At 31.5% G+C, this 23309-nt stretch overlaps 1 protein-coding gene across 5 annotated transcripts in view; it reads left to right on the forward strand.

Annotated features, from left to right (window-relative positions):
* Positions 1-23309, forward strand: part of Phf14 (PHD finger protein 14) — a 183694-nt gene that overhangs the window by 52705 nt on the left and 107680 nt on the right. For all 5 annotated transcript variants that reach the window (XR_007341522.1, XR_007341523.1, XM_015488259.2 and 2 more), the window contains 4 exons: positions 320-415; positions 2340-2443; positions 4344-4475; positions 8801-8969. Coding sequence is in view for 3 of the 5 variants with exons in the window: in XM_015488259.2 (XP_015343745.2) it covers positions 320-415; positions 2340-2443; positions 4344-4475; positions 8801-8969 (501 nt within the window). In the remaining 2 variants the exon portion in view is untranslated. The remainder of the gene's footprint in view (positions 1-319; positions 416-2339; positions 2444-4343; positions 4476-8800; positions 8970-23309) is intronic.

The raw sequence follows: 23309 nt of genomic DNA on the forward strand, positions 1-23309 counted from the left end.
CAAAGTCCTGTGATTCTTAGCTTGATCATGGCGAAAATGATAGAAATATGTCTTGTTGGAAGCAAGGATTAATTAGCAGAGTATTGTAAAATTATATAACAAACTATAATGAAATATATAACTGTGTGTCATCATAAGACAGAATGCTTACATTCTGTTGATGTTTGTAATTAATTGGATAGCCTTGTCTCTCAGAGGTATTATGACTTGAATATTTTTAAAATATATGGAATTTAAATGTAGATATTGCATATTTATTGATAAATTATTTAAATTCCTACATAAGGAATTTTACTAATTTGACTTACTCACTTTGTAGCTATGTGAATCATTAGAAGAACTACAAAATCTGAATGGAAAACTTCGAAGTGAAGGGCAAGGAATTTGGGCCTTACTAGGCAGAATCACAGGGCAGGTTAGTTTCTTTCCAATTGCTTTCTTCAATTCTTATGCACTCTGATTTTCAAAGACTAGGTTTCTGACATGACTGTCACTTCACTAACTGAAGAATTTTCTTTGATCAGAGTCTCATCCTCTTGGATAATGATTTCTGCCTGAAATACATCTAAAGCATTGGAAGCTGCCTACTGAAACCTGTAGCTTAATTTCGTTGTTTCAACTGCTATCTTGCTTGCAAAAATTTTTCATTTGCTCAAACTGATTGACCTGTCATTTATTGATGAACTAAGATTTGAAGCATGAGTTCTGCCACATTCTTTTTTATACCACCTTCTTTTAAAATAAGTTTTGGATTTTTTGCCATATTTTTTCTTTTATGTTCTTGTGTTATATTCAGTTCTTTATTTTATTTGGGTATAAAAATTTAAATGTAAAAAGAAACTGCAGAGAGTCATTTTCATGTTAATTTGCTTTTGAGCTGTGTAAAGGATAGTTTTTCAAACTTAAGTGTAGTTTTTCCCCTTCAACAGTAGCTATTATTGTAGTTGTAAAAAAAAGTCCTTTATCCTCAAATACTTTTAGCCTGTTAAAGTTCTTGGTGTTGAAAAAAAATATTGCTAAATGAAATTTTTTAAATGCCATTTTTAGTACCATGTAAATAATTAATAAGTTAAGATTTTTTTCTAATAATTTAAGAGATATTTTTAAGGATGATTAAGAACCAGTACTTCTAATATAAAAGTAGTTTTAGGACTGGGGATGAAGCTCAGTGGTAGAGTGCTTGCTTAGCATGTGGGAAGGACCTGGTTTCAAACCCTAGTACTACCAAAAAAAAAATAAAAAAGTTTTATTTGTGGAGATTTTTTTTTAAAAAATATATTTTTTCATTAATTTTTTAAGATATTTACAAAGAGTCAAATTTATCACATAATTTGTGTAGATGTATTATTTAATGAACTAATTCATTCTGATTTTTATTGTTTCATGCTAGCTTTTTTGTGAACAGAATATTCGTGGTATAATCAAGTATAATCAAGAATAATTTATTTTTAAAGATGAGAATGAGGAATTGGCTCTGAAAGAACTAATCTTTATTCCTGATGATAGATTGTTGGTGGGTTTTTGAAGATTATGGTGTGTTTTTGTATTTGATATTTAGAGAAGGTAATGTTGAGCGCAAAGGTTTAGTTTATTTACCTAGTTGCCATTACATTTTAGCTGGAATTGCAAGTTTGTCTCAAAAGAACCTCCTATTCAATGTAAAAAATTATTCACTATAAAAGACATTTTTATTTATTAAATGACTTTCCATAGAGGCTTACAAATTTCCTTGTGCAAATATACAATGCAAAACTGAAATAGAATTTGTTTTTACTGTTTGCCTGAGACTTTTTTTTTCCAGTTGGCTGAGCAGATGTGGACCCACCGGGCCACTAAGAAATGACTTTGATAGATGGTTGCTGTCTGAGAAGCCAGCATTCTACAGATTAGTAGAAACCCAAAGAGAATCTCATACACTTTTGTTGGAGAATTTGGTCCAATAAGATAATTTTTCTAATTAACCTATGGAGCACCAATATTGTTGGGATGTTGAGGAAAATAAACGGCCTCGATATTTTTTTTTGTCAAGTGAATTATGTTATTTTTTTTAAACCTCCTATACACTATTCTCATCTTTCACTTTTTCAATATAAAGTAATTTAATTTTCATAATGTTTTAATATACCACTGAAAATGGATAAAAGTATGTAATTATAGGTTTCTAATAGAAGTGATTGTTAGACAAAAACTTATTTCTTTTTGCCAACGTAATAGCTGGTAAAGCAGATTTCCCCTCACTATCCTAGTACATTTAGTTGGCTCCAGTGGCATATAGAGGAAAATGTTGCTTTATATTTCATCTTTAAAACAACATATACTGCATTTGTTCAAATCAATAGAAGTTGAACATACCAGCAATTTTGAGAGCACCCAAGGAGAGAAAACCAAGTAAAAAAGAAGGAGGCACACAAAAGACATCTACTCTTCCTACAGTACTTTATAGGTAAGTAATGAAATTATAATAGAATAATGTTTTATATTTTTTTAACTAATATTTGTAAAAAATACTTCAAATATTTGAGTGAATCATCTCCATACAATAATTTAAATTAAATGCATATGAAGTTCATTTGATCAAAGATGATTTCAAGGTTCAATGATAAGAGACTTTTGTTTCTTTTAATGAGATAAAGGACTTTTTATATCTTTTAAGTAATTGGGGATATATCTGTATAAGCTCTATGTAAGTGAGTTCTATTTGGGGAATTGGAAAGATGCTTTGAAAATGTGATTATGGTTTAAATAATTAAAGCAACACACTTAATAAATGGCCATTTACAGTTTATTTTACTTGAATGAATTGTGAAGTTTTGTGTTTTTAAATAGTTATAGATATCATGTAGTGTGAATCTACTGTCTTTGTAGGGAGTGGATAATGAAGATAAATTTTAATTTTAAGGCTATCTGTACTCTTTTTGCTCAGTTGCAATAATTTTGTTTCCGGAATATTTTTGTTCTTTACTTTTTATGTTCAATATTTTTACCATGTTCACCATTATATAATAATTTTACATAGTCAAGACTTCTATTTCTAAATTGGGTACAGTCTCACTTTTTTTGGTGTAATTTAGATTGATAAGTGAGAGCAGTTTAGAAAATGCTGTTGTTTATATGTGTGTATATGCATACAGGTGTCCATACACATAGATATATACCTATACCTGTGTATGTTGTGTATACACGTCTATATAAGTACATAAATGTGCTTCTCATAATGTCTTTCTTAGAAATAGAACAGTAGCAACAGTATCAGTCTCCATAACTATTTTCAATTCTTTATTGGAGACTTTCTCCACAGGTAATAGCAAATAATTTCCTTGAAATATGGAAACGGCCCTCTGTTGTCTTAATGTATAATATAAGCATAAGCATGTAATCGTTATGGCTTTCCCAAACATAGCTGGTTCATTTGAAACCATCATACTTCTGACTTTAATGACTACATGTCATTTTTGTTTTAGAGTATATTTTATATTATTTTTCTTTTTAATTCTGAGATCAAGTACTAGTTTTGGCTTTTCTTTTGGCTTCTTCCCTTAGGAGTATTAAGAAAGAACCGAAACATTATTATTTCTTTTATTTTTTCTATGAATGAATGGTTCTTTTAGGTTCTTAACAACTTTTTCTTCACTCTGTACATTCCCAATATAAATTAAAAAATATACACTAAATTTTCAGGTCATGCTGCTTGTATTCTCAGAAGTAAATTACCTTTTCTACAAGAAAAATTAGATTCCTGAAAAACAAACAAACAAAAACAATAAAGTCTAAATATAAGTAACAACAATTGTAAAACCCTTAATATTTGTAGTGCATATTAGTTGATATTTTTTAGGACTCAAAATCTGATCTTGAAAAGAGACTTAACTTAAACATTTAGCTTATTTATATAATTCTGGCTCTTAGCAAGGTTTATAATGGTTGAAAGTAAACTGAATATGTTTGTGAAGTAATTTCTTTGTGGTTTTAGAGAAGTTTTTGAAAATTATAAAATTCTTTTATTTCAAAATTAGTTTCTATAGAAAAGTTAAACCAACATTAAATAGTCTTTAAGTAATAATTAAAATTAAATGATGTTGAGAATAAATAAGCTTATGTGCTATTTTGAAAGGCTTGACTCATTTAGGTTTATACCAGATCCAAGCTATTTTTTAACATTCTCAAAAGTATTTAGAACTAACAGTTACTGACATTATAAAAAGACCTGTGCTACTAATAAAATATCTTCTCATAACAGAACAAATATTTTGTTAATAAATATGAAAATTTAAAATTTAATAAATGTTATAATTTGTTTCACTATGACAGTTAATCTAATTCTTATTTTCTGACTTTATTCACAGTTGTGGAATTTGTAAGAAGAACCATGATCAACATCTTCTTTTGCTGTGTGATACTTGCAAACTCCATTACCATCTTGGATGTCTGGATCCTCCTCTTACAAGGATGCCAAGAAAGACCAAAAACAGTTATTGGTGAGTTAAGTGGAGGAGAGCTAGATGTTGAAGCCAGTTTACTTTTTATTTCAGCTCTATAAGATAGGAAATACGTTATCATGCATAACATAAAGTCTTTCACACATTTTTTAAAATCAATATTTTCATAAATAATTGTTATATGGTATCACATGAATAAAACTGTTGTAACAGTCTTTGAGAAATGAATTTTCAGTTAATTTTGGCTATTTTGTGATCAGTAGTGGATTCTTATTTGAGGTGTGAATTCTGTCTGGTGTGTTTATAATTTTCTTTTAATTTATTGTTAGAAGTTTCTCAAATGAATTATTTTTATTTTGAAATTGAATTAATTTATCAAAATTTGCCTCCATATACATGCATTTGTTTGGAATTAGTATCTTATTTCTGAATTAGTGCCACCAATACTTCTGTTATTATTTATGCTAGTTAAATTAAGTTCAGCCAGCCATTCTTTGGAAATCTAGATCATTTGACATATGGTTTTGAATTTTTTTTCATTTATTTGATTCTATTGAATCACTATGGATGTTTGATAAAAGCTTATAATGAGTTTTATTCTTTCCTTAAGTCCAAGAGAGAGTAATGTTCAAATTTTTAAGACTGACTTATATAAAGGATAATAAAAGGAAAGAAAAACTTTTGAATGAACATGAGTGTTCTTTTTAAACAAAATACTTTTCCAGTTTTAGAAAAGACCAAACCCCAAATCCTCAAATTGTTATCAGTTCAAAAAGTTTTGTGTGTTCCTCAAACACATTTAAGTGTGTTTCATCTCTTCAGGACTCTTGTGTTCATTTTATTAGGAAGTTGTAGCTGTGCTCTGGAGGTTAGTATCTATGTTGTAGAAAAACAGCAACGATTGCAACTACTCATATTTCCCCATTCCATATTCTTTGATGCCATGTTAGTAGTCTGAAATTTCCGTGGTTGGAGTATTCATATTCATATCACAGACGCTTTAAATTAAAGCTTTCCCCCCAGAGAGCCCTTTGTTGGACATTTACTAGTATATCACTGACTGATTGTTGCTTTAGTCCCTACCTAATTCTTACTAATTCTTTTATTAGACAAAGGTTCCTGTTACTGTTCCCTTATTTGGTAACTGTGACCCAGTGTTTGGCTTAATCCCTTACTTGATTTTTCATTATTTATAATTTTCAAATTCATTTTAGTTAATTGACTTTTTCCTTAGGTTATTTTTAATACTTTGCATGGAAATATAAAATTTTATGACTCTAATAGAATGTATTAAGTAAAAAATTAAGTAAGAATATAGAGGACTGGGCTAGAGTTGTGGCTCAGTATTGGAGCACTTGCCTCGCACCTGTGAGGTACTGGGTTTGATCCTCAGCACCACATAAAAATAAATAAATAAAGATATTCTGTCCATTTACAAATATATATATATATATGGAGTGGGGAGGACTAAAGTGAATTTAGATAATTTCAAGGATAATAGCAGTATAGGGGATTATTAAAAGAAACCAAGTGATGATTTTTCCTCAAAATATCATTTGATTGCATCACACAGTATTATCCATCACACAGTATTGACTGTGGCTTTATTGTAGGTTTTTATTTCTTCAGATTTAATATATGGATTCTTACAGCAAAGATGCTTTTGTATCTTAAAGGATATATGATACATCATATATATATATATGTATACAAGATACAAGGAGATATAACTATATATCTCTGTGTGTGTGTGTGTGTGTGTGTGTGTGTGTATATATATATATATATATATATATATATAGAGAGAGAGAGAGAGAGAGAGAGAGAGAGAGAGAGAGAGAGAGAGAGAGAGAGACCATGGAGTTTCATAGGAAGACTGGGAAGAAGTCATGTCCATTTGTGTAGATGCTATGTGTAACACAAATCATGCAGCACTTGTCTTGAAATAGGAATGGATTCATTAAGCATTGGCAGTTATAAAACTCTTGATTTTCTGAATTGATCAGTGTTTTCTATTATCTGGGTACTCTGAGGATAATTTCCTTGTCATCCAAAAGGGATTATAATTCTTAGTGGGAATGTTTGGAATGAGCATAATTAAACAACGTCCCAATGAATAATGGCCACGAAAAGAAAAAGAAAAAAAGAGAAAATATTTTAGTTAAAAAAAAAGCAATTCAGACAAAATCATATTTGTTTTTATACCTCAGGGACTCATGTATTTAAAAATGAATTAGAACTATATGAGAAATTTGGCTAAATTTCATTCAACTGATTGAAATGTGCATTCAGCATTAAGGTTATGTATTTTAAGGATATAAAAGCAAGCAATTGGTCCTTGTTTATAATATAATTTAATATATTTTATAAATATATCAGTTTAAATGGTTGTGGAATTAATTATTTTTTTTTTATTTTTTTTTTAAATTTTTTTTATTGTGGGTTGTTCAAAACATTACAAATTTCTTGACATATCATATTCCACACTTTGATTCAAGTGGGTTATGAACTCCCCCCCTCACCCCATACACAGATAGCAGAATCACATCAGTTTCACATCCATTGATTTACAAATTGCTATGGAATTAATTATTTATTAGTAAGATCTAAGATCTACAATTCTATGAAGTTTTCATTTGGATAGATACAGGAACAATTGTGTATTTTTTGTTGTCTTTTTATTTTGGTGGTAATTTGTGAGTCTAAGGAGTAAAGAGCTTCATTGCTCTAGCAATAGATAATAAGAATTTTCTCAGTAACACATGATAAAGTATGTCTTTATTCTCTCATTGGCAGTTTTTTTGTTTTAATTTTTGGTGGCCAATTATACTTAAAAAATAAATATTTTAAAATGTTTAAGTTAATACTTAATATTGTTTGGCTTTTTGGCAATTAATGTTTTTGCATTAAAAAATCAAATAAACTGCGATTCAGAATTTAAAGCTGTCACTTTTAAAGCTAAATATTAGTTTAAGCTGAGTGTGGTGTTGCACACCTGGGATCTAGCAAACTCTGATAGCAGAGGTAGGAGGATTACAAGTTCAAGGCCAGCATCAGTAACTAAGGGAGGCCCCCTAAGCAATTTATTTATTTTGAGACCTTGTCTCCAAAGAAAAATTAAACCATAAAATAGGGCTGGGATATTGCTCAGTGATTAAACACACCTGGGCTCAATCACCAATACCAAAGAAAAAAGTCCCCAACTATTAGTTTAATACTAAGTTTACAGTATTAATGAAGGGGAGATATAAATTTTGATGGAGAATAAATTGAGACATCTTTGAAAATATTTGATGAATTATAAATTACATTTAATGATACTAATATAAACATGTAAATATATGATTTTATGTATTATAACCATATTTATAAAGAGAATACTACTACAATTTTAGAATTTTATAAAAGTATTTTCTGATCATTTTTTTAAGTTTGAAGAAAATACATGAATAAAAATTTACTTTTAACAACTGGTTTTAAGTTTTTGAAGTGGGCTTTCTTAATTGACAACATAAAGACTTGCAGCAATCATTGACTAGTTTTCTGTGTTTCAGGTGTTAATCACTAGACACGTGGCTATTAAAATTAAATGAATTAAAATGTAAATTTAAAATTCAGTTTCTCATATAATGGCTACTATGCTGGAATGTGGAGATGGATAATTCTAGCATCATGAAAAGTTCTACTGGATAGTCTAGGCTAGATCTAAGTTTCACGCTCAGTTATCTTCTAATGCTGTATAGCATTAGAAGAGAACCATTTATGAAGCATTACAAATGCTTCATAAATGGTGCTTTAACAAATTCCTTTTGTAGGCAAATTTATATTTCTTCTATTAGAGGTAGCATAGGCCACCAACGAAAATGACCATTTATATTTGTTCAACTTTTCTTAGACCATATTTCTATTGTTTTTTTTAATATATTCAACACAACTTGTCATTAACTATAATTAAAAAGCTATGATAATTGAGGCATGAAGTAGAATCAGGGTCCAGGAAGAATTGTGATTTTTTAGATGTTATAGTATATGTCACTTAAGAAAAGTTTTGATTTCCCAAGGGAAATTGCCATTTTAACCAGTGTTGAATCTCTTAGGTTGGTTCATTTAGACATATAACATTGTTGTGTGTTTTCTTATGATACTTACAAGTGTACATGTAAATTGTTATATACCTGAGTCATGATACTCATTCTGAGAGGAATACATGTGTTTCTGTATGTTTAATCTTATCACACTCCCTTATGTGTATATATTTTTCACATATACCTGGATTTTGTTCTTTTAGAATCTATAGCTAAAGCTAAAAGATGACAAATATATTATTATTTACTTAATTAATTTATGTTTCTAAATTTATGTAGGCAGTGCTCAGAATGTGACCAGGCGGGGAGCAGTGACATGGAAGCAGACATGGCCATGGAAACTTTACCGGATGGGACCAAACGATCAAGGAGGCAGATTAAGGAACCAGTGAAATTTGTTCCACAGGATGTGCCACCAGAACCCAAGAAGATTCCAATAAGAAATACGGTAATTTATTACTTATTTAATCATAATCATAATATGTTATAGCTGAAAGTTAAGAGGCAAAGAAAAGACAAAGTATAAGTATATTCTTGAGGGGTCAAAGAAAGATTATCACTTGGTTATTTTTAAGAATTTGTTTTCTGTGTTATGAAATATGCCATATTTGCTTGAGACTTTGTAGTTAATGTGCTCAGTTGAAAGTATAATAATAAGGAATTATATCCACCACTCAGCTTCAAAGAGAATAATATCAAAACTTTGAATGTCCCCTGTAAATCTTTGGCAATCTCATCCCCTACTATCTAGCCCAGAGGTCACCTCTTCCTCTAACTTCATATTTCTCATTCTCTAATTCTTTTAAATATATTTCAAACCTATTTACTCACAATAATACATATTGTTTAGTCTTTCAGGTTTTAAATTTTGTGTTATTGGAGTCAAACTTCTTCTGTAGTTTGATATTTTTTCCAACATGTCAATTTAATTCATAAATACTGATCCATATAGTTGTAGTTTACTTCACTAATATATAGTTATTCTATTGAATAGCTATTCTAATGTATATCTATTCTAATGAATAGGCTATTATTGAGTTTTTCCTTTGTCGTGTTTCCATGCTTTTCTATTATTAATGGTTTGGTATAAATATTTTTGTTAATGTTTCTTGCAGAATGGTAACGGAGTTAGGGTATGTACTAAAGTGTAGATTCGCTGAATTATAGACTATCTGTATCTTTAATTTTAGTAGATAATGACATGTTTTCCACACCAGTTTACACATACCAGCGATGGCTAATGTTTTTTTTTGGTTTGTAAACTTGTTCAATGTTTTAATGTTTTCCAAAGTAAAGAATGGGGAAAAAAAAGTATATTGTCATTTAAATTACATTTTTCTAAATACCAGTAATTCTGAGCATCTATTATAGGTATATCAATTGTATTTCCTCTTCTGAGAAATCTGTAGGCAAGTCTTTTGGCTTTTTTTTTTTTTCTTCTGAGGCTAAGATTTAAAGAATTTCCTGTAGAAAGTTTGTTTCTATTTCCAGGCTTCTTTACCAACCTGAGACAAAGTAAAAGTTTGATGTGTGTGGGTATTTTCCATTACATCTGTAGAAAAAAATTTCTGCTCCAAATTCATTAGGGTTGGCTTGCAATTACAAATTGTTATGGGAGACTTTTTTTTTAATTTTTAATTTTTTTCGTACTGGGGATTGAACTGAGGGGCACTAGACTACTAAGCCACATCCCCAGCCCTATTTTGTATTTTTTTAGATACAGGGTCTCACTGAGTTGCTTAGTGCCTCGCTTTTGCTGAGGCTGGCTTTGAATTCACAGTCCTCCTGCCTTAGTCTCCCGAGCGGCTGGGATTACAGGCATGTAACACCACGCCCGGCTGGGAGACTTTTTAAAGATTTTTTTTAATTTATTCTTTTAGTTATATATGACAGTAGAATGTATTTGTTCTTTTTAATTATATATGACAGTAGAATGACATAATACAAGGAAGTATAACTTCCCATTCTTACGGTTGTACATGACGTGGAACTACACTGGTTGTGTATTTATATATGAACATAGGAAAGTAATGTCCAATTCATTCTATGATCTTTCCTAATCTCAAACTCTCTCCCTTCCCTTCATTTCTCTTTGTCTAGTCTAGAATATTTCTGTTCTTACCTACTCCTTCCCCTCATCAGGTGCTAGCATCTGCATATCAAAGAACATTTAGCCTTTGTTTTTTTGGGATTGTCTTATTTCACTTAGCATGATAGTCTTAAGTTCCAATCATTTACTGGCAAATCCACTGTGTATATATACCACATTTTCTTTATCCATTCCTCTGTTGAAGGGCACTAAGGTTGGTTCCATAGTTTAGTTATTGTGAATTGAGCTGCTGTAATAAACATTGATGTGGCCATGTCACTGTAGTATGCTGATTTAAGTCCTTTGAGTATATGCCCAGGAGTGGGATAACTGGGTCAAATGGTGGTTCCATTCCAAATTTTCTGAGTAATCTCCATAATGCTTTCTAGAGTGGTTGTACTAATTTGCAGTCCCACCAGCAATATATGAGTGTACCTTTTCCCTCACATCCTCACCAACATTTATTTTTAATTGTATTCTTGATAATTGGAGTGAGATGAACTCTTGGTATAGTTTTGATTTGCATTTCTGTAATTGCTAGAGGTGTTTAACTTTTTTTCATATATTTGTTGATTGTATTTCTTCTGTGAAGTGTCTGAGTGGATTATTTGTTTTTTTGGTGTCAAGTTTTTTGAGTTCTTTATATATCCTGGAGATTAATGCTCTATCTGAGGTGCCTGTGGCAAAGACTTTTTCCAATTCTGTAAACTCTCTCTTACGTAATTGTTTCCTTTGCTGTGAAGAAGCTTTTTAATTTTGATTCTGTCCTATTTGTTGATTCTTGATTTTACTTCTTGCACTTTAGGAGTCTTGTTAAGAAAGTCAGTTCCTAAGATCTTTTAAGGGATAACAATATAGAGATTATTATGGATTTCTGAAAGGAACTTTTAAGAAAACTTAATTTTAATTTAAAGGAGAAAAATAAAGGCACTCTAAATTAACAGTTAACAAAACAAACAATGATAACTAATCCTAAAAATATTTTTATATTTCCCTGAAGAAGAGGCAGACATTGAAAATAAAAAATGTCTCTCATGCAAAGTTAGTTAAACAAATGGAAATCAGTAAACATAATTCATCACATCAATAGACAATAATAACATGACTATTTAAAGAGATGCACAAAAAGTATTTGACAAAATACAGTGTTCATTCATGCTCAAACATTAGAAAAACTAGGCATACTAGGAACTACCTCAACATTTTAAAAGGTATATATGTTAAACCCAAGACCAACATCATTCTAAGATATTGGTAAAAATAACATCAAAGACAAGATGCCAGGGCCATTTAATTTTACGATATGTAACGTGGATTTTTCTTATTTATGAGAATTCAAATACATATTGAATCTCCAAAAAAAATCTCCACTATTTAGAAACTTGATTACTTTTGTTTACTTCCTTTTCCTTAACTTGTTTAATGAAAGGGATTTTATTTCAAGTAAAAAATATAAAATGATTAGGGATGCTTTAGATTGAAGTCCCATTTTTATTGATAACCTGTGAAATTTGGTACACTGGCATATAATGAGCACTCAAGAAATTTTAGGTGCTGAATACTATAGTTAAATCATTTTGTGTAAAAGTAAATGAATACCCTCCCCATCCTGCCCCTTCTATTACTTTCTTACGTTTTGTACTTTTTGTCTTTATGTTTAAAAATAACATCAAATTAGGAAGGAAGTCAAAGGGTAAAGGAAGAAATTCACATGCTAAAATATTTACATTAAGTTCTGGTGTGTTTCTACTACTACTACTACTACCAAATGCAGCCATTTTATTTTGTATTTCTTGCTAATGCTTGGATTTTGACTTCATTACATTTTCCAAAGGTAGTTAAGTCAGAAAAGGATGGGGCAGGATGGGGAGGGTATTTGTTTCCTTTTACATAAACTGGTTTAATAATAGGATTTAGCAACCTGAAATTTATTAAGGGCTCATTATATACCAGTGTACCAAATTTCACAGGTTACTTCCCTTAAGATGGATTTAATTATTATAGCTCCCATTTTATATATAATGAAACTGAAGTAACTTACCTGTGATCTTCCAGAGAATAAACAGCACAAAAGGAATCAAACCCAGATAGCTTGAATTAACTCTCATCTTTTTTGAGATCGGTAGATGAACATTTGTTGAGGCATGAATGCAGTTTTGTCAAACATTTGGTTACTAAGTAGCTTTCTTAATAGGTATGGTTTTTCTCTTATGGTACTCTAATCTGATACCAGAACATTACTGTTTCTTTCCTTAGTACAGGATTATTGGTAAGAAGCTGGGCACATATATACTTAATAACTTGTGTAACTGAGTTCATTCTCATTAAATATTAGATTCAATATAACTTTTCTTTTTATTTTCAGTTTTAGTAATATTCCTTGTCAAGTTTATGCAGGAACATTGCCATCACTGTCATTCACAGTGAAGCAGTGTTAAAGTTAATAAAATCTTTTGATGGCTATTCTGCCTTGTGGAAGTTGATGTTAAAAAAGAAAAGAAAAAAATTAGGAGCAATATATCAGCAAGCTCATTGTTGGCATATGTATGTGAGAACTACTAGAATATATTTGTTTTAATATTCTTGTGTTATAATTTGCTTCTTTACCTCCAAAATGGATACTATGAAACCTGCTCTGGGGAAAATGTGTAATTTTGAATTGAGAGTGAAAATGGAGCAGCATGTAGTGATTTTCTTATCCATTTTTTTCTTAAATCTAGTCACTCCAAATATACTCAAGCATTTGCCTTATTGCATTTAAGCCTTTTTGATTAAGCAACAAGGATCTTTTGGATCCCTTCACTTGATCAGATCAATGTTAAAGGAGAGAGGCCCATAACTATTTTCCTTCTGTAATGCCTGATTTGTGCCAAAGTTGCCGTTAGAAGAATGGCATCTGCTTTTTCCTGCTGACAGGCAGTTTTCCATTTATCATGTCCAAAGAGTTCAACAGGGAATAGAACACTTCAGCAAGGTACACTATTGTATTGTTTGGATACTGAGAAAAGTCATTTTTCATTTCATTCTACTCTGGTTTCCTTAATAAAGATTTATAGAAATCTGAAAGAATGTAGCATATTTGAGACAGTAGTTTCAATAAGATGTAGATGGTTTTCAAGGTGAGCAGGCCCAGTATTACTTTTTATCCTGCATTTTTTCCTATCCAAAGATGCTAAAAAGATTAGCCAGAAAAGTTACTTGAAAAAAAATGTGGCACTAAAGATTTGTTAAAATTAAAAATAATGATTTAAAAGAACTGTTGCAAGTGAAAAAATGAAATGTTGTATTTTCAGAAAGTACCCTTTCAGTGCAAACATAGGAGCTGTCTCTGTTTCTTATTTTAACATTACCTCACGTTTAATGTTAAGGTACCATCAGTTTTTATTGAAATTTGTCATTCTGAGTGATTGAATTATTTTTTGATGAAATTTTAAAAACAAAGTAATACATGAATACTTTTTTATTGTAAGAAATTTTAAGAGTATAATTAAAGACAAAAAGTCCCTTTTGATTTTCATTCCTCATTTCATGTGCCTCTCTTATGAGTATACATATCTTAGACTTTGAATATCTTAAATTTCTTTTTCTCTGTCAAAATAAAGGCAAGAAAAATTATTAGACATATGGAATAGTAGTTTAGGAATAGTTCAAGAAGCACAGAAATATGATAGTGTTAATAAATAAAAAAGAAAGGATATGGTTTTAGAAAATTATTTTTAAACTATTTCTAGCTCCAGAGATTTTATTTTGTAGCAGCTTAGATTGGTTCTGAAAATACTACATCTGTAGTTATTTTGATGTCTCCATAACTGTTATTCTCTCTTTTGTTACTGGATACTAATAAGAGGACCATTCTAAAGAAAAAAAGGATTGCAAAGTTTATATTTTTATACAACCTTTATTGGGTATTTACTGTTTACATTCTATTAATTGTCATAACTACCCTGTAAAGTGGCCACTGATATAATTTCCATTTTACAGATGCAAAACTGCGGCAAAGAATTTTCAGTACTTTGTCTTAGACATACAGTATCTAAGTGACAGAACTGTGCTTCACACTTAGCTAGCCTCATGTCATTCTTTCACTTCATTGTGCTGACTTTCTGGATAGGATTTTTTGCTGGATTTACCAGCACCCCATTAGAGCAGATTTCTGCTTGGAGATATGAGCCTCCTGGGAAAATAAAAAATCTGAAATAATCAGTAAGTAATAAAAGACAAAGCCAGAAATTAGATTTGAAGGGGGGCATCTGATGGATCTTCCATCCCTGACAGGAATTGGAACTGAACAACTGAACAAGGCCCCAGTCCTTTATTTAAGGGGAAGTACATTAGAGGTTTCAGTGTGGCAGGGATCTTGCAGGAAACAGGTTGTTTGGTGCTTGGTAGGTTTTACGCCCAAACAGGTTGTTTGGTGCTTGGTAGGTTACTCCCATCTTTTGGTGTCTTAGTTTGATCCTAAGGCTGTGAGCTAAGGCAGGGTGCCAGCATGATCTGGGCTTTCCCAAACCAGGGAATTTCACCCACAAATTCCCAGAAAAGCAGCTTCCCTGCCTTAATGGCTCAAACAAACCCATAAATTATACACGGCTCCCAACAATTACTACTAATTGTTCCAGGTTCTTTATGGGCTAGAATCACAGACTCTACATTCTTTCAGTAGCTTAATATACCACTGGTGATTTGATCAGGAAAATGGGCAATTCTGTGGGGAATTAAGGATTTATATAGTGGGCTGGGATTGTGACTCAGCGGTAGAGCGCTCGCCTAGCACGGACAGGACCCAGGTTTGATCCTCAGCACCACATAAAAATAAAGGCATTGTGTTGTGTCCATCTACACCTAAAAATTAAATATTTAAAAAAAAGTATTTATATAGTGATGAGCATGTGGGAAATGTTGATTTCAAAAAAGTTGTCTGTAGGTCAGAATAGTTTTGCTGAATATCAGAAAATTTGTCAGTGAAATATCTTACCCTGAAACACCAAGTAAGTGTTGAGAGTTGACATTAGGACAGAGAATTTGATGGTGATGATCTCAGCCTGAAGAACAGTGTTGAGTAGATGAAAAAATAGGAACTCATGGGGAAGTCTGTAGCATGATCCAGGACTGTAAGTGGGAATTGATGGAAAGATATGTGAAGCCTTAGTATCTAGAAAGCAACATGATTTCCTGAGAAAAAATGACCTTACTTTACTTACTCATTTCAAACATAAGGTTATTAACATGGAACTATAGAGAGAAGGGGATTATAGGAAATGTGGTTTCCAGCCTTAGTTAAGAAAGATGGTTATAGCAGTGATGGTAGAGGTGTGTGCCAAATTGATTACAGATAATCTGGCATAGTAACCAAATGCCTAATCTAGTGCTTGTTTGGCCCATGGTAGGTCCTTGTAAAGTAAGACATCCAGACTCCTCTGTCCCTTCCCTCTTTTTCTTCTCTTTGAGGATTAGGATATTACCTTTTTTATTCCTTTTTTATATACCTTTTTTATTCCATCCTTGCGTATTGGGCAAAACATGCAATAAGTTCTGAATTAGGTAGTTAAATGAATCACTGGAAGCAAAAATCCAGTGACTAAGAGTTATAAAATGCCAAGAGTAAAGATCAAAGAAGGTAGACCTGGAATTTTTACTGGTTCAGCAGTATTTAAAACTGAGAGCGGTTTAATTCTGTCTTGGTTTGCTGGAATCCTCACAATGTTTCCCGGTTAATGAGAGTGAGTCAGGTTCCCCCCTCTCTTTTTTGTCTGTTTTAGAAATGAGCAGAAAGAAAGTTACATGAGTGAAGAAAGGAATATTAATATAAAGGGTCTCCTGCCAGATGATATGTTGTTAGCCCATTTGGGTCCAGTCATTTTCTTTCTCTTTTTCTCTTATTCATAGAAGTTAGAGAATTTCTTTTTAGAATATAAGGATTTTTTAATTAGACACTCTGGTAAGGAAAGTCTCCTTTAGTTTGATTGCATTAAGCAATGCTTCCCTTTAGAATGTAATGATTTAAACTATCCATTGTCAATGTCTGTTTCAAAGGTCAACTTTAATATAATTTATTTACTTTTAATTGTTGAGCCTATGCTTCAGATTTCTACATTCAGAATATATGATAATATCATTTTATAAAATAAAAACTTTCAGATACACAATTATATATTCTGGAGAAAATTTGAAAATTTACAATAATTTTACTTTACATACTGATAGCCAGTAATAATAATTCTTTCATACATCATTCATTTATTGTAGGAATGAAAACTTTGGAACTATAGTATGATTTATCTTAATATAGATTCTTTTATATTGAGAGGATTGTTTTTCTTCTACATAATAGCCTGTATATAGGACAGTGAGTTTATATATATATATATATATATGCATATATATACATATATGTGTATGTATATATATCTTGCCTACCTTTAAATGTAAAATGACCACATTTCATATTCAGTGTTTTCCTCTATTTCTTGGGTTAAAAAAAAAACAAAAAAACTCTTTTTCTTGAACTTATGGTTCTAATCTTTCAACTATGAATTTTTATTGTAATACTTCTATTAGTTTCAAGTAATATTTTATTCCTTTTATACTTTCATGATCATTCCTTTGGCATTGAACTAAAAACAACATTGCAATCCATTGACCTTGTGGGTTACTCTTTGATTAATCTCTGATGAATTCACTATCTAACATTGCAGTCCATTTTATCATTACATATATTCTAGTTCTAACATTTCATTGTTTTATTTTTCATAAGTTTGAAGATACCAGAAATTCTCCAGTTATTTCACCTACTTGGATTTTTTAAATATTCAGCTTTATCTCACAATGCTTAAAGGGTGTATCATGACTTTTGGCGTATGCAATACAGTTCACAGCCTCAGTGATTTTATCTTGAACCTATTCTGTCCTCTTGAGTAAACCTGTGGAGTTCAGTAGTAGGGACAAAATACTTTAAAATGAACTTTTGTTTATAATATATAGAAATGTGAGTTTCTGTTTTCTTCACAGTTTTCAAAACTGTGGGAAATTTTTCTTTTGCATGAGTGGTTTTGGCCGTATTTATTCCTGAGGTGAATTGTTCTCCATGTTCAAGAATAAAAATTGGCTGTCTTTTAGTATTCTCTGTTCTTTGCTTTGACCCTTTGTCCTACTTTTGAATTGTGATCAGGTTTATATTTTTCAACAAGTATGTGCTTAGCAACTAATAATATAAGGCACTGGGCTGGATGATGAATAGGAGATTAAAATGAAGATGTTTTATATGCCCTCAAGGTAAAATTGACTCAAATGTCATGTAAACTAGAAGTATAGTTGCCTATTTGTGAGGTATTATTAAATTGCCCCAGCTGGTAACATGATAGTTGTGAAGTGGAATAGAATGACTAAAGATTGAAGCCACTAAGATTTACTACTTGACTTTCCTTAAGGAAATGTTCTTCTGGATGAGAAAGTCTTAATTTGCATTTTTTAAAACCTGGATATTGATCAATGGAAATTTTTTAAATAATAGCAGACTGGATACTAGTAAAAGCATTGGTGCCCCTCCCATAAAATTGCTTGTAAAATTTTTGAACCTCATTTAGGTATCATGATATCTTTAGCTGTTTTACCTACACCTATGCGTTCTTATGCTAGGCATCTTTAAAAAAAATTTTTTTTTAGTTGTATATGGATGGACACAATACCTTTATTTTATTTATTTTTATGTGGTGCTGAGGATTGAAACTAGGGCTTCACATGTGCTAGGTAAGCACTTTACCACTGAGCCATAATCCCAGCCATGCTAGGCATCTTGAAGACAACAGCTTTTTATATTATTAACTTGGCAATCCTTTAAAGAAATTAATTGGGTAAAATCATCATCATAATAATCTAGTTTTAATATAGGCTTATTTATTAATTAAAGTTATTAATGAGTTTTAGCATACTTTCAACAAAGTTTATTTAATATGTAATTTTGTAAGATAAGTAAGTGAATATTTTTTAGGATCACTTGTTTCTTTTTTAATTATTTTTGTGCTAAGGAAAGAATCATTAGTGTAATTGAGTTTTGCACATAGACTAATTAAAGAGTCTTTTTAAAACTTAAATTATTTTCTTATGTCTACATACTTACAAATATTTGGTGTCTATGGATGTAGCTCAGTGGTGAAGAGCTTTCCTAGTATGCTTGAGGACCCGGGTTTCAATCCCCAGCACTGGAAAAAAAAAAAAAAGAAGTATGTGTATGACTTTTAATTTTGCCTTAAAATTAGCATTTAACATGTAATCTTATTTCCCTAAAATAATTTTTTTGGTAATATTATTCCCTTTAAAAGAGTATATAAAATCAAGTTCTTGAGCATTTTAGGTAGCATCAAAAACTGGTAAGATAGCATACTATAGTGGAAATATCTGGAATGGATTTTAACTCTAGTCCATAGTCTACCAGTGACCCTTTATGTGGCCTTGGAAAAGTATGCTTAATTTACCTTGTGTGTTAGCTTTCTGTCACTGTGATACATTCATTTAGATAATCAACTTAAAGGAGGGAAGAATGATTTTGGCTCAGTTTTAAAGTTTTCAGTTTACGATCCTTTCAGGCCTACAAGAAGGTGGATTATCATGGCAGGGAGTGTGTGGAGCAAAACTGTTTACCTTATGGAGGCTGGGAAGCAAAAAGAGAGAAAGCGTTCAGGATACTAATTTCCCCTTCAAGGGCACACCTCCAATAACCTAACTTCTTTCCTTTAGGTCGCACCTTCTAAATATTTTATCACCATCCAGTAGCACCTCAGGCTGACGATCATGCCTTCAACATATGACCTTGGGGGATATTTAAGATCCAGACAACAACACTTTGTTTTCACATATATCCCCATTTGTAAGATGAATTAGATCATCTCCATTCTTTTGTACACCCAATAGTTAGGTTCTAAATTCACAGTTTTATTTATTTTTGTCCCTATGTTTGTTTATTAGAAGGTTAAAATATTCACATTAATATTCAGACTTAGGGAGGTAATTAAAACTTTATAATTATGCTTTCAGGATTTTATTTTTATTTTATTTTTAAAGACCACATTTGTTGAGGATCTTTACTTTTTCCCTTTCTGGTAAATCTGTTATAATCATTGTTCTTATTTCTAAAAAATTACCTGCATGATATACTTTTCAACAAGTGGGCTACTAGGTGTTATGTATTGCAGGTTGACTTGTTTCCAAGTTGTTATTTTCTTTTGAAAAATTTCCTTTGTGCCTTTACAAAGTGACATTTAATTGTTTTATGTAGTGAATTAGATATTGACATCTTAATGATAGTAGTTTTCTAAAAATAAATAGGATTTATTAGTAGTAGAAATACTATAATAGAATATTAGAAATATGCTTCCTTACTTTATGAACTTTAATAGTAGCTTTGTAGTATAATTTGAAGTCAGGTATTCTAATACCTTCAGCATTGCTTCATTGGCTTAGAATTACTTTGATTATTCTCTTTTATTCTTCCAAATTTTAGGATTTTTTTCTAGTTCTATAAAAAATGTTGTTGGTATTTTGATTGAATCTGTATATTGCATTGAATCTGTATATCACTTTTGGTAATATCATCATCTTAATGATGTTAATTCTGCCTGTCCATTAACTTGGGAGGACTTTTCATCTTGTAGTGTCTTCTTCAGTTTCTTCCTTCAGTGTTCTGTAATTTTCATTGTAGACATCTTTAGCTCTTTGGTTGGGTTTATTCTTGGGTATTTCATTTTTCTTTTTCTTTTTTGAGACCATTGTGAAATGGATTGTTTTCCTGATTTCTTTTGTAGCCTGATTAGTATTGCTGTGTAGGAAAGCTACTGATTGTTTTATGTTGATTTTGTAAAATGCTGTTTTGCCAAATTTATTTATTTATTTATTTAATATTGTAGAAATGTTTTAATATCTGTAATGAAAATAGCAAGAGCATAGTAGTGGGAGAGCAGCACGGAGTGGGGGAGGGAGAAAGAGAGAGATAGGGAGGGAAAGAGGGAAGGAGGAAGAGAGAGCGTATCTAATTATTTATATAAAGGAAAAAAATAGTGATCTCAAGTTTTTAGCAGTAAATACAGAGTTCACAGGCAATGAAATAATACATTTTAAATGCCAAGGGAAAAAAAATCTTGTCAATTTAAATTCTGTGTTTAGTCATTTATGTATTTCATAAATGATGCTGAAATAAGAAAATTTCAGGTGGAAAATAGAGCATTTTAACTATTGTATTCCCACTGAAATTACAGTCAACAGAAATGCTTTAGTATTAAGAATACAGAGTTGGAATAAAGGGATGAGACCAAATACCATTGTGTGGGGAGAAATTGTTAAACATGTTAGTTGATTTAAACAGACATTTACTATAAACAAACCAAATGACAGTAATAACTACATTAAGAGCATTTACAATAAGGTATCATTAACTTAACAAACAATAACATGCAAAATGGGGTAAGGTTAGAGCTAAAATAGTTTATGATTTTTTAATTCTTTGAGAAGAGAGGTTATGTATGCTGACTACTTTAGACATTGTTAATTCAAGGACACGTGCTCAATTTTTAGATTGTCCTCTAAGATAGTGGGAAATATGTAATTTTCAAATGAGAAAAGAAAGAAGAGGAAGAAAAATTTTAAAAATGTAGCAGAAAAATGTATAATAAATAGAAGAAACAAATAATAGCAGAAATCAATTTAAATGTGTAAGTAATATTAGCAAATGCAAATGAGATAACTCTATTATTTAAAACAGGGGGGCTTTCAGGTTGGGGGTCAAAAGGCTCAACTCCCAACCCTTATGTCTGTACAGCCATGCTATTCAGAGGGAACAACTATAAAATTGAAGGACAAATACAAATTGAAAATAAATAAGTAAAAGTGAAATACCAGGAACAAAGCTACCAACACAAACTGCTATAACTAAATTAATACAAAGATAAAATGACTTTAACTATGATTAGCAGAGATAAAAAAGCCACGTCATAATCATAAAAATAATAGCATTTAATAGCTTCAAACCTGTATTTACTTACTGTAGGTATTACACCATTGACAATGCTCTCAAAAGTGAAGTCCATGTTTTTTTAACACATTTTTTAGTTGTTAGTGGACCTTTATTTTTTTTATTTACATGTTGTGCTGAGAATCAAGCCCATGTTATTTTTAAGCACACATAGAATACAAAGTATACTTATGAACTAGTCCTTACATTCAGTCTCAATAAATACAAACCTGTAAATGAAGTCCACTTTCTAATTACCATGCATTATTATTAAAATACACAGTTCTCCACTCTTCTAGATTTAAAATTTAATTATGAATTTTCTGAACTCCTTCTCTGACATTTCACCAACTTTGCTGTCCATGGGTTCTTTTATTATAGTATTATATAGTACAGTATCCTGGTTTGTTTGGGGCACTTTCCTCCCTTGTTTTTTCATGTTGTCTGTGTGTCTTCCTTTCTTGCAGTATGGATCTGAGATATTACAGTTTCTTCCCTATATTCTTGTAGTTCCCGTGCAGATTGTCTGTACCTCACCGTGATGTTGCACTTCCAGACCCTGCTGGTGTTCCTCAATGTATGTTACTGCATCTAAAGTTGGTGGTGGCAATGGCCGAGGTAACTCGAGATAATAGTTGAGGTGCCCCAAGATGGAAGCAATGTCTTACAGAAATGGGTCTGAAAGGTGGGCCTCACACTCCCTTTGGGATGCCTGCTCTGAGATGCAGCTGCTTCTAGGCCCTGTCTGCTGTCAAAAAGTTTCAGGTTAAATGTATGATATGTCAAGATCATTGTAATGTTTTGAGCAACTAATAAAAAAATTTAAAAAAAGTTTCAGATTATTGCATGGGGAAACTATGGTGATGACTGCAGGGTCCCAAAATGGAAGTGGGTTAGGCTTAGGCTCCCAGGTCGGGGGGCAACTCAGATCTACCCTGGACCTGGATCCTGCGCAAGTTGGTGTGGATGGATCTGTGCCGGGCATGGGCTCCTGCAGTAGTCTGCTGGTTGGAAGAGGCAGTCCTGTGCCAGAGGCTAGGCTCCCATGGGTGTCTGCCCATCGGGTGAAGAAGGGGTGGACCCAGGCCTACTCTGAGACTGGGTCACGCAGGGTCTGGTGTGGGTAGTCTGGGCTGGGCCTGGGCTCCTGCAGTCTAGATTTAAAATTTATGAAGCACTTTCAAATATTTTACAGGGCAAAAACAAATTCAAAATGAAATAAGAATATATTTAGAACTGAATAAACATCATAGGGTGTTAACATATACTAAAACTTATAAGAAATCGCTACAGTAGGAGTAACAAGGAAACTTTGTTCTAAAATTAATTTTATTTTAAGATAAGATAAAATATTTTGAAATTAGTGTGCTAAGGATTTTTTTTTTATTTTTTTATAATTTTTATTGTTGGTTATTCAAAACATTACATAGTTCTTGATATATCATATTTCACATTTTGATTCAAGTGGGTTATAAACTCCCATTTTTACCCTGTATACAGATTGCAGAATCACATCGGTTACAGATCCACTGATTTACATATTGGCATACTAGTGTCTGTTGTATTCTGCTGCTTTTCCTATCCTCTACTATCCCCCCTCCCCTCCCCTCCCCTCCCCTCTTCTCTCTCTACCCCCTCTACTGTCATTCATTTCTCCCCCTTGTATTATTTTTCCCTTTCCCCTCACTTCCTCTTGTATG

The sequence above is a fragment of the Marmota marmota genome, unplaced genomic scaffold, assembly GCF_001458135.2.
Source record: "Marmota marmota marmota unplaced genomic scaffold, marMar, whole genome shotgun sequence".
NCBI classification, from domain to species: domain Eukaryota; kingdom Metazoa; phylum Chordata; class Mammalia; order Rodentia; family Sciuridae; genus Marmota; species Marmota marmota.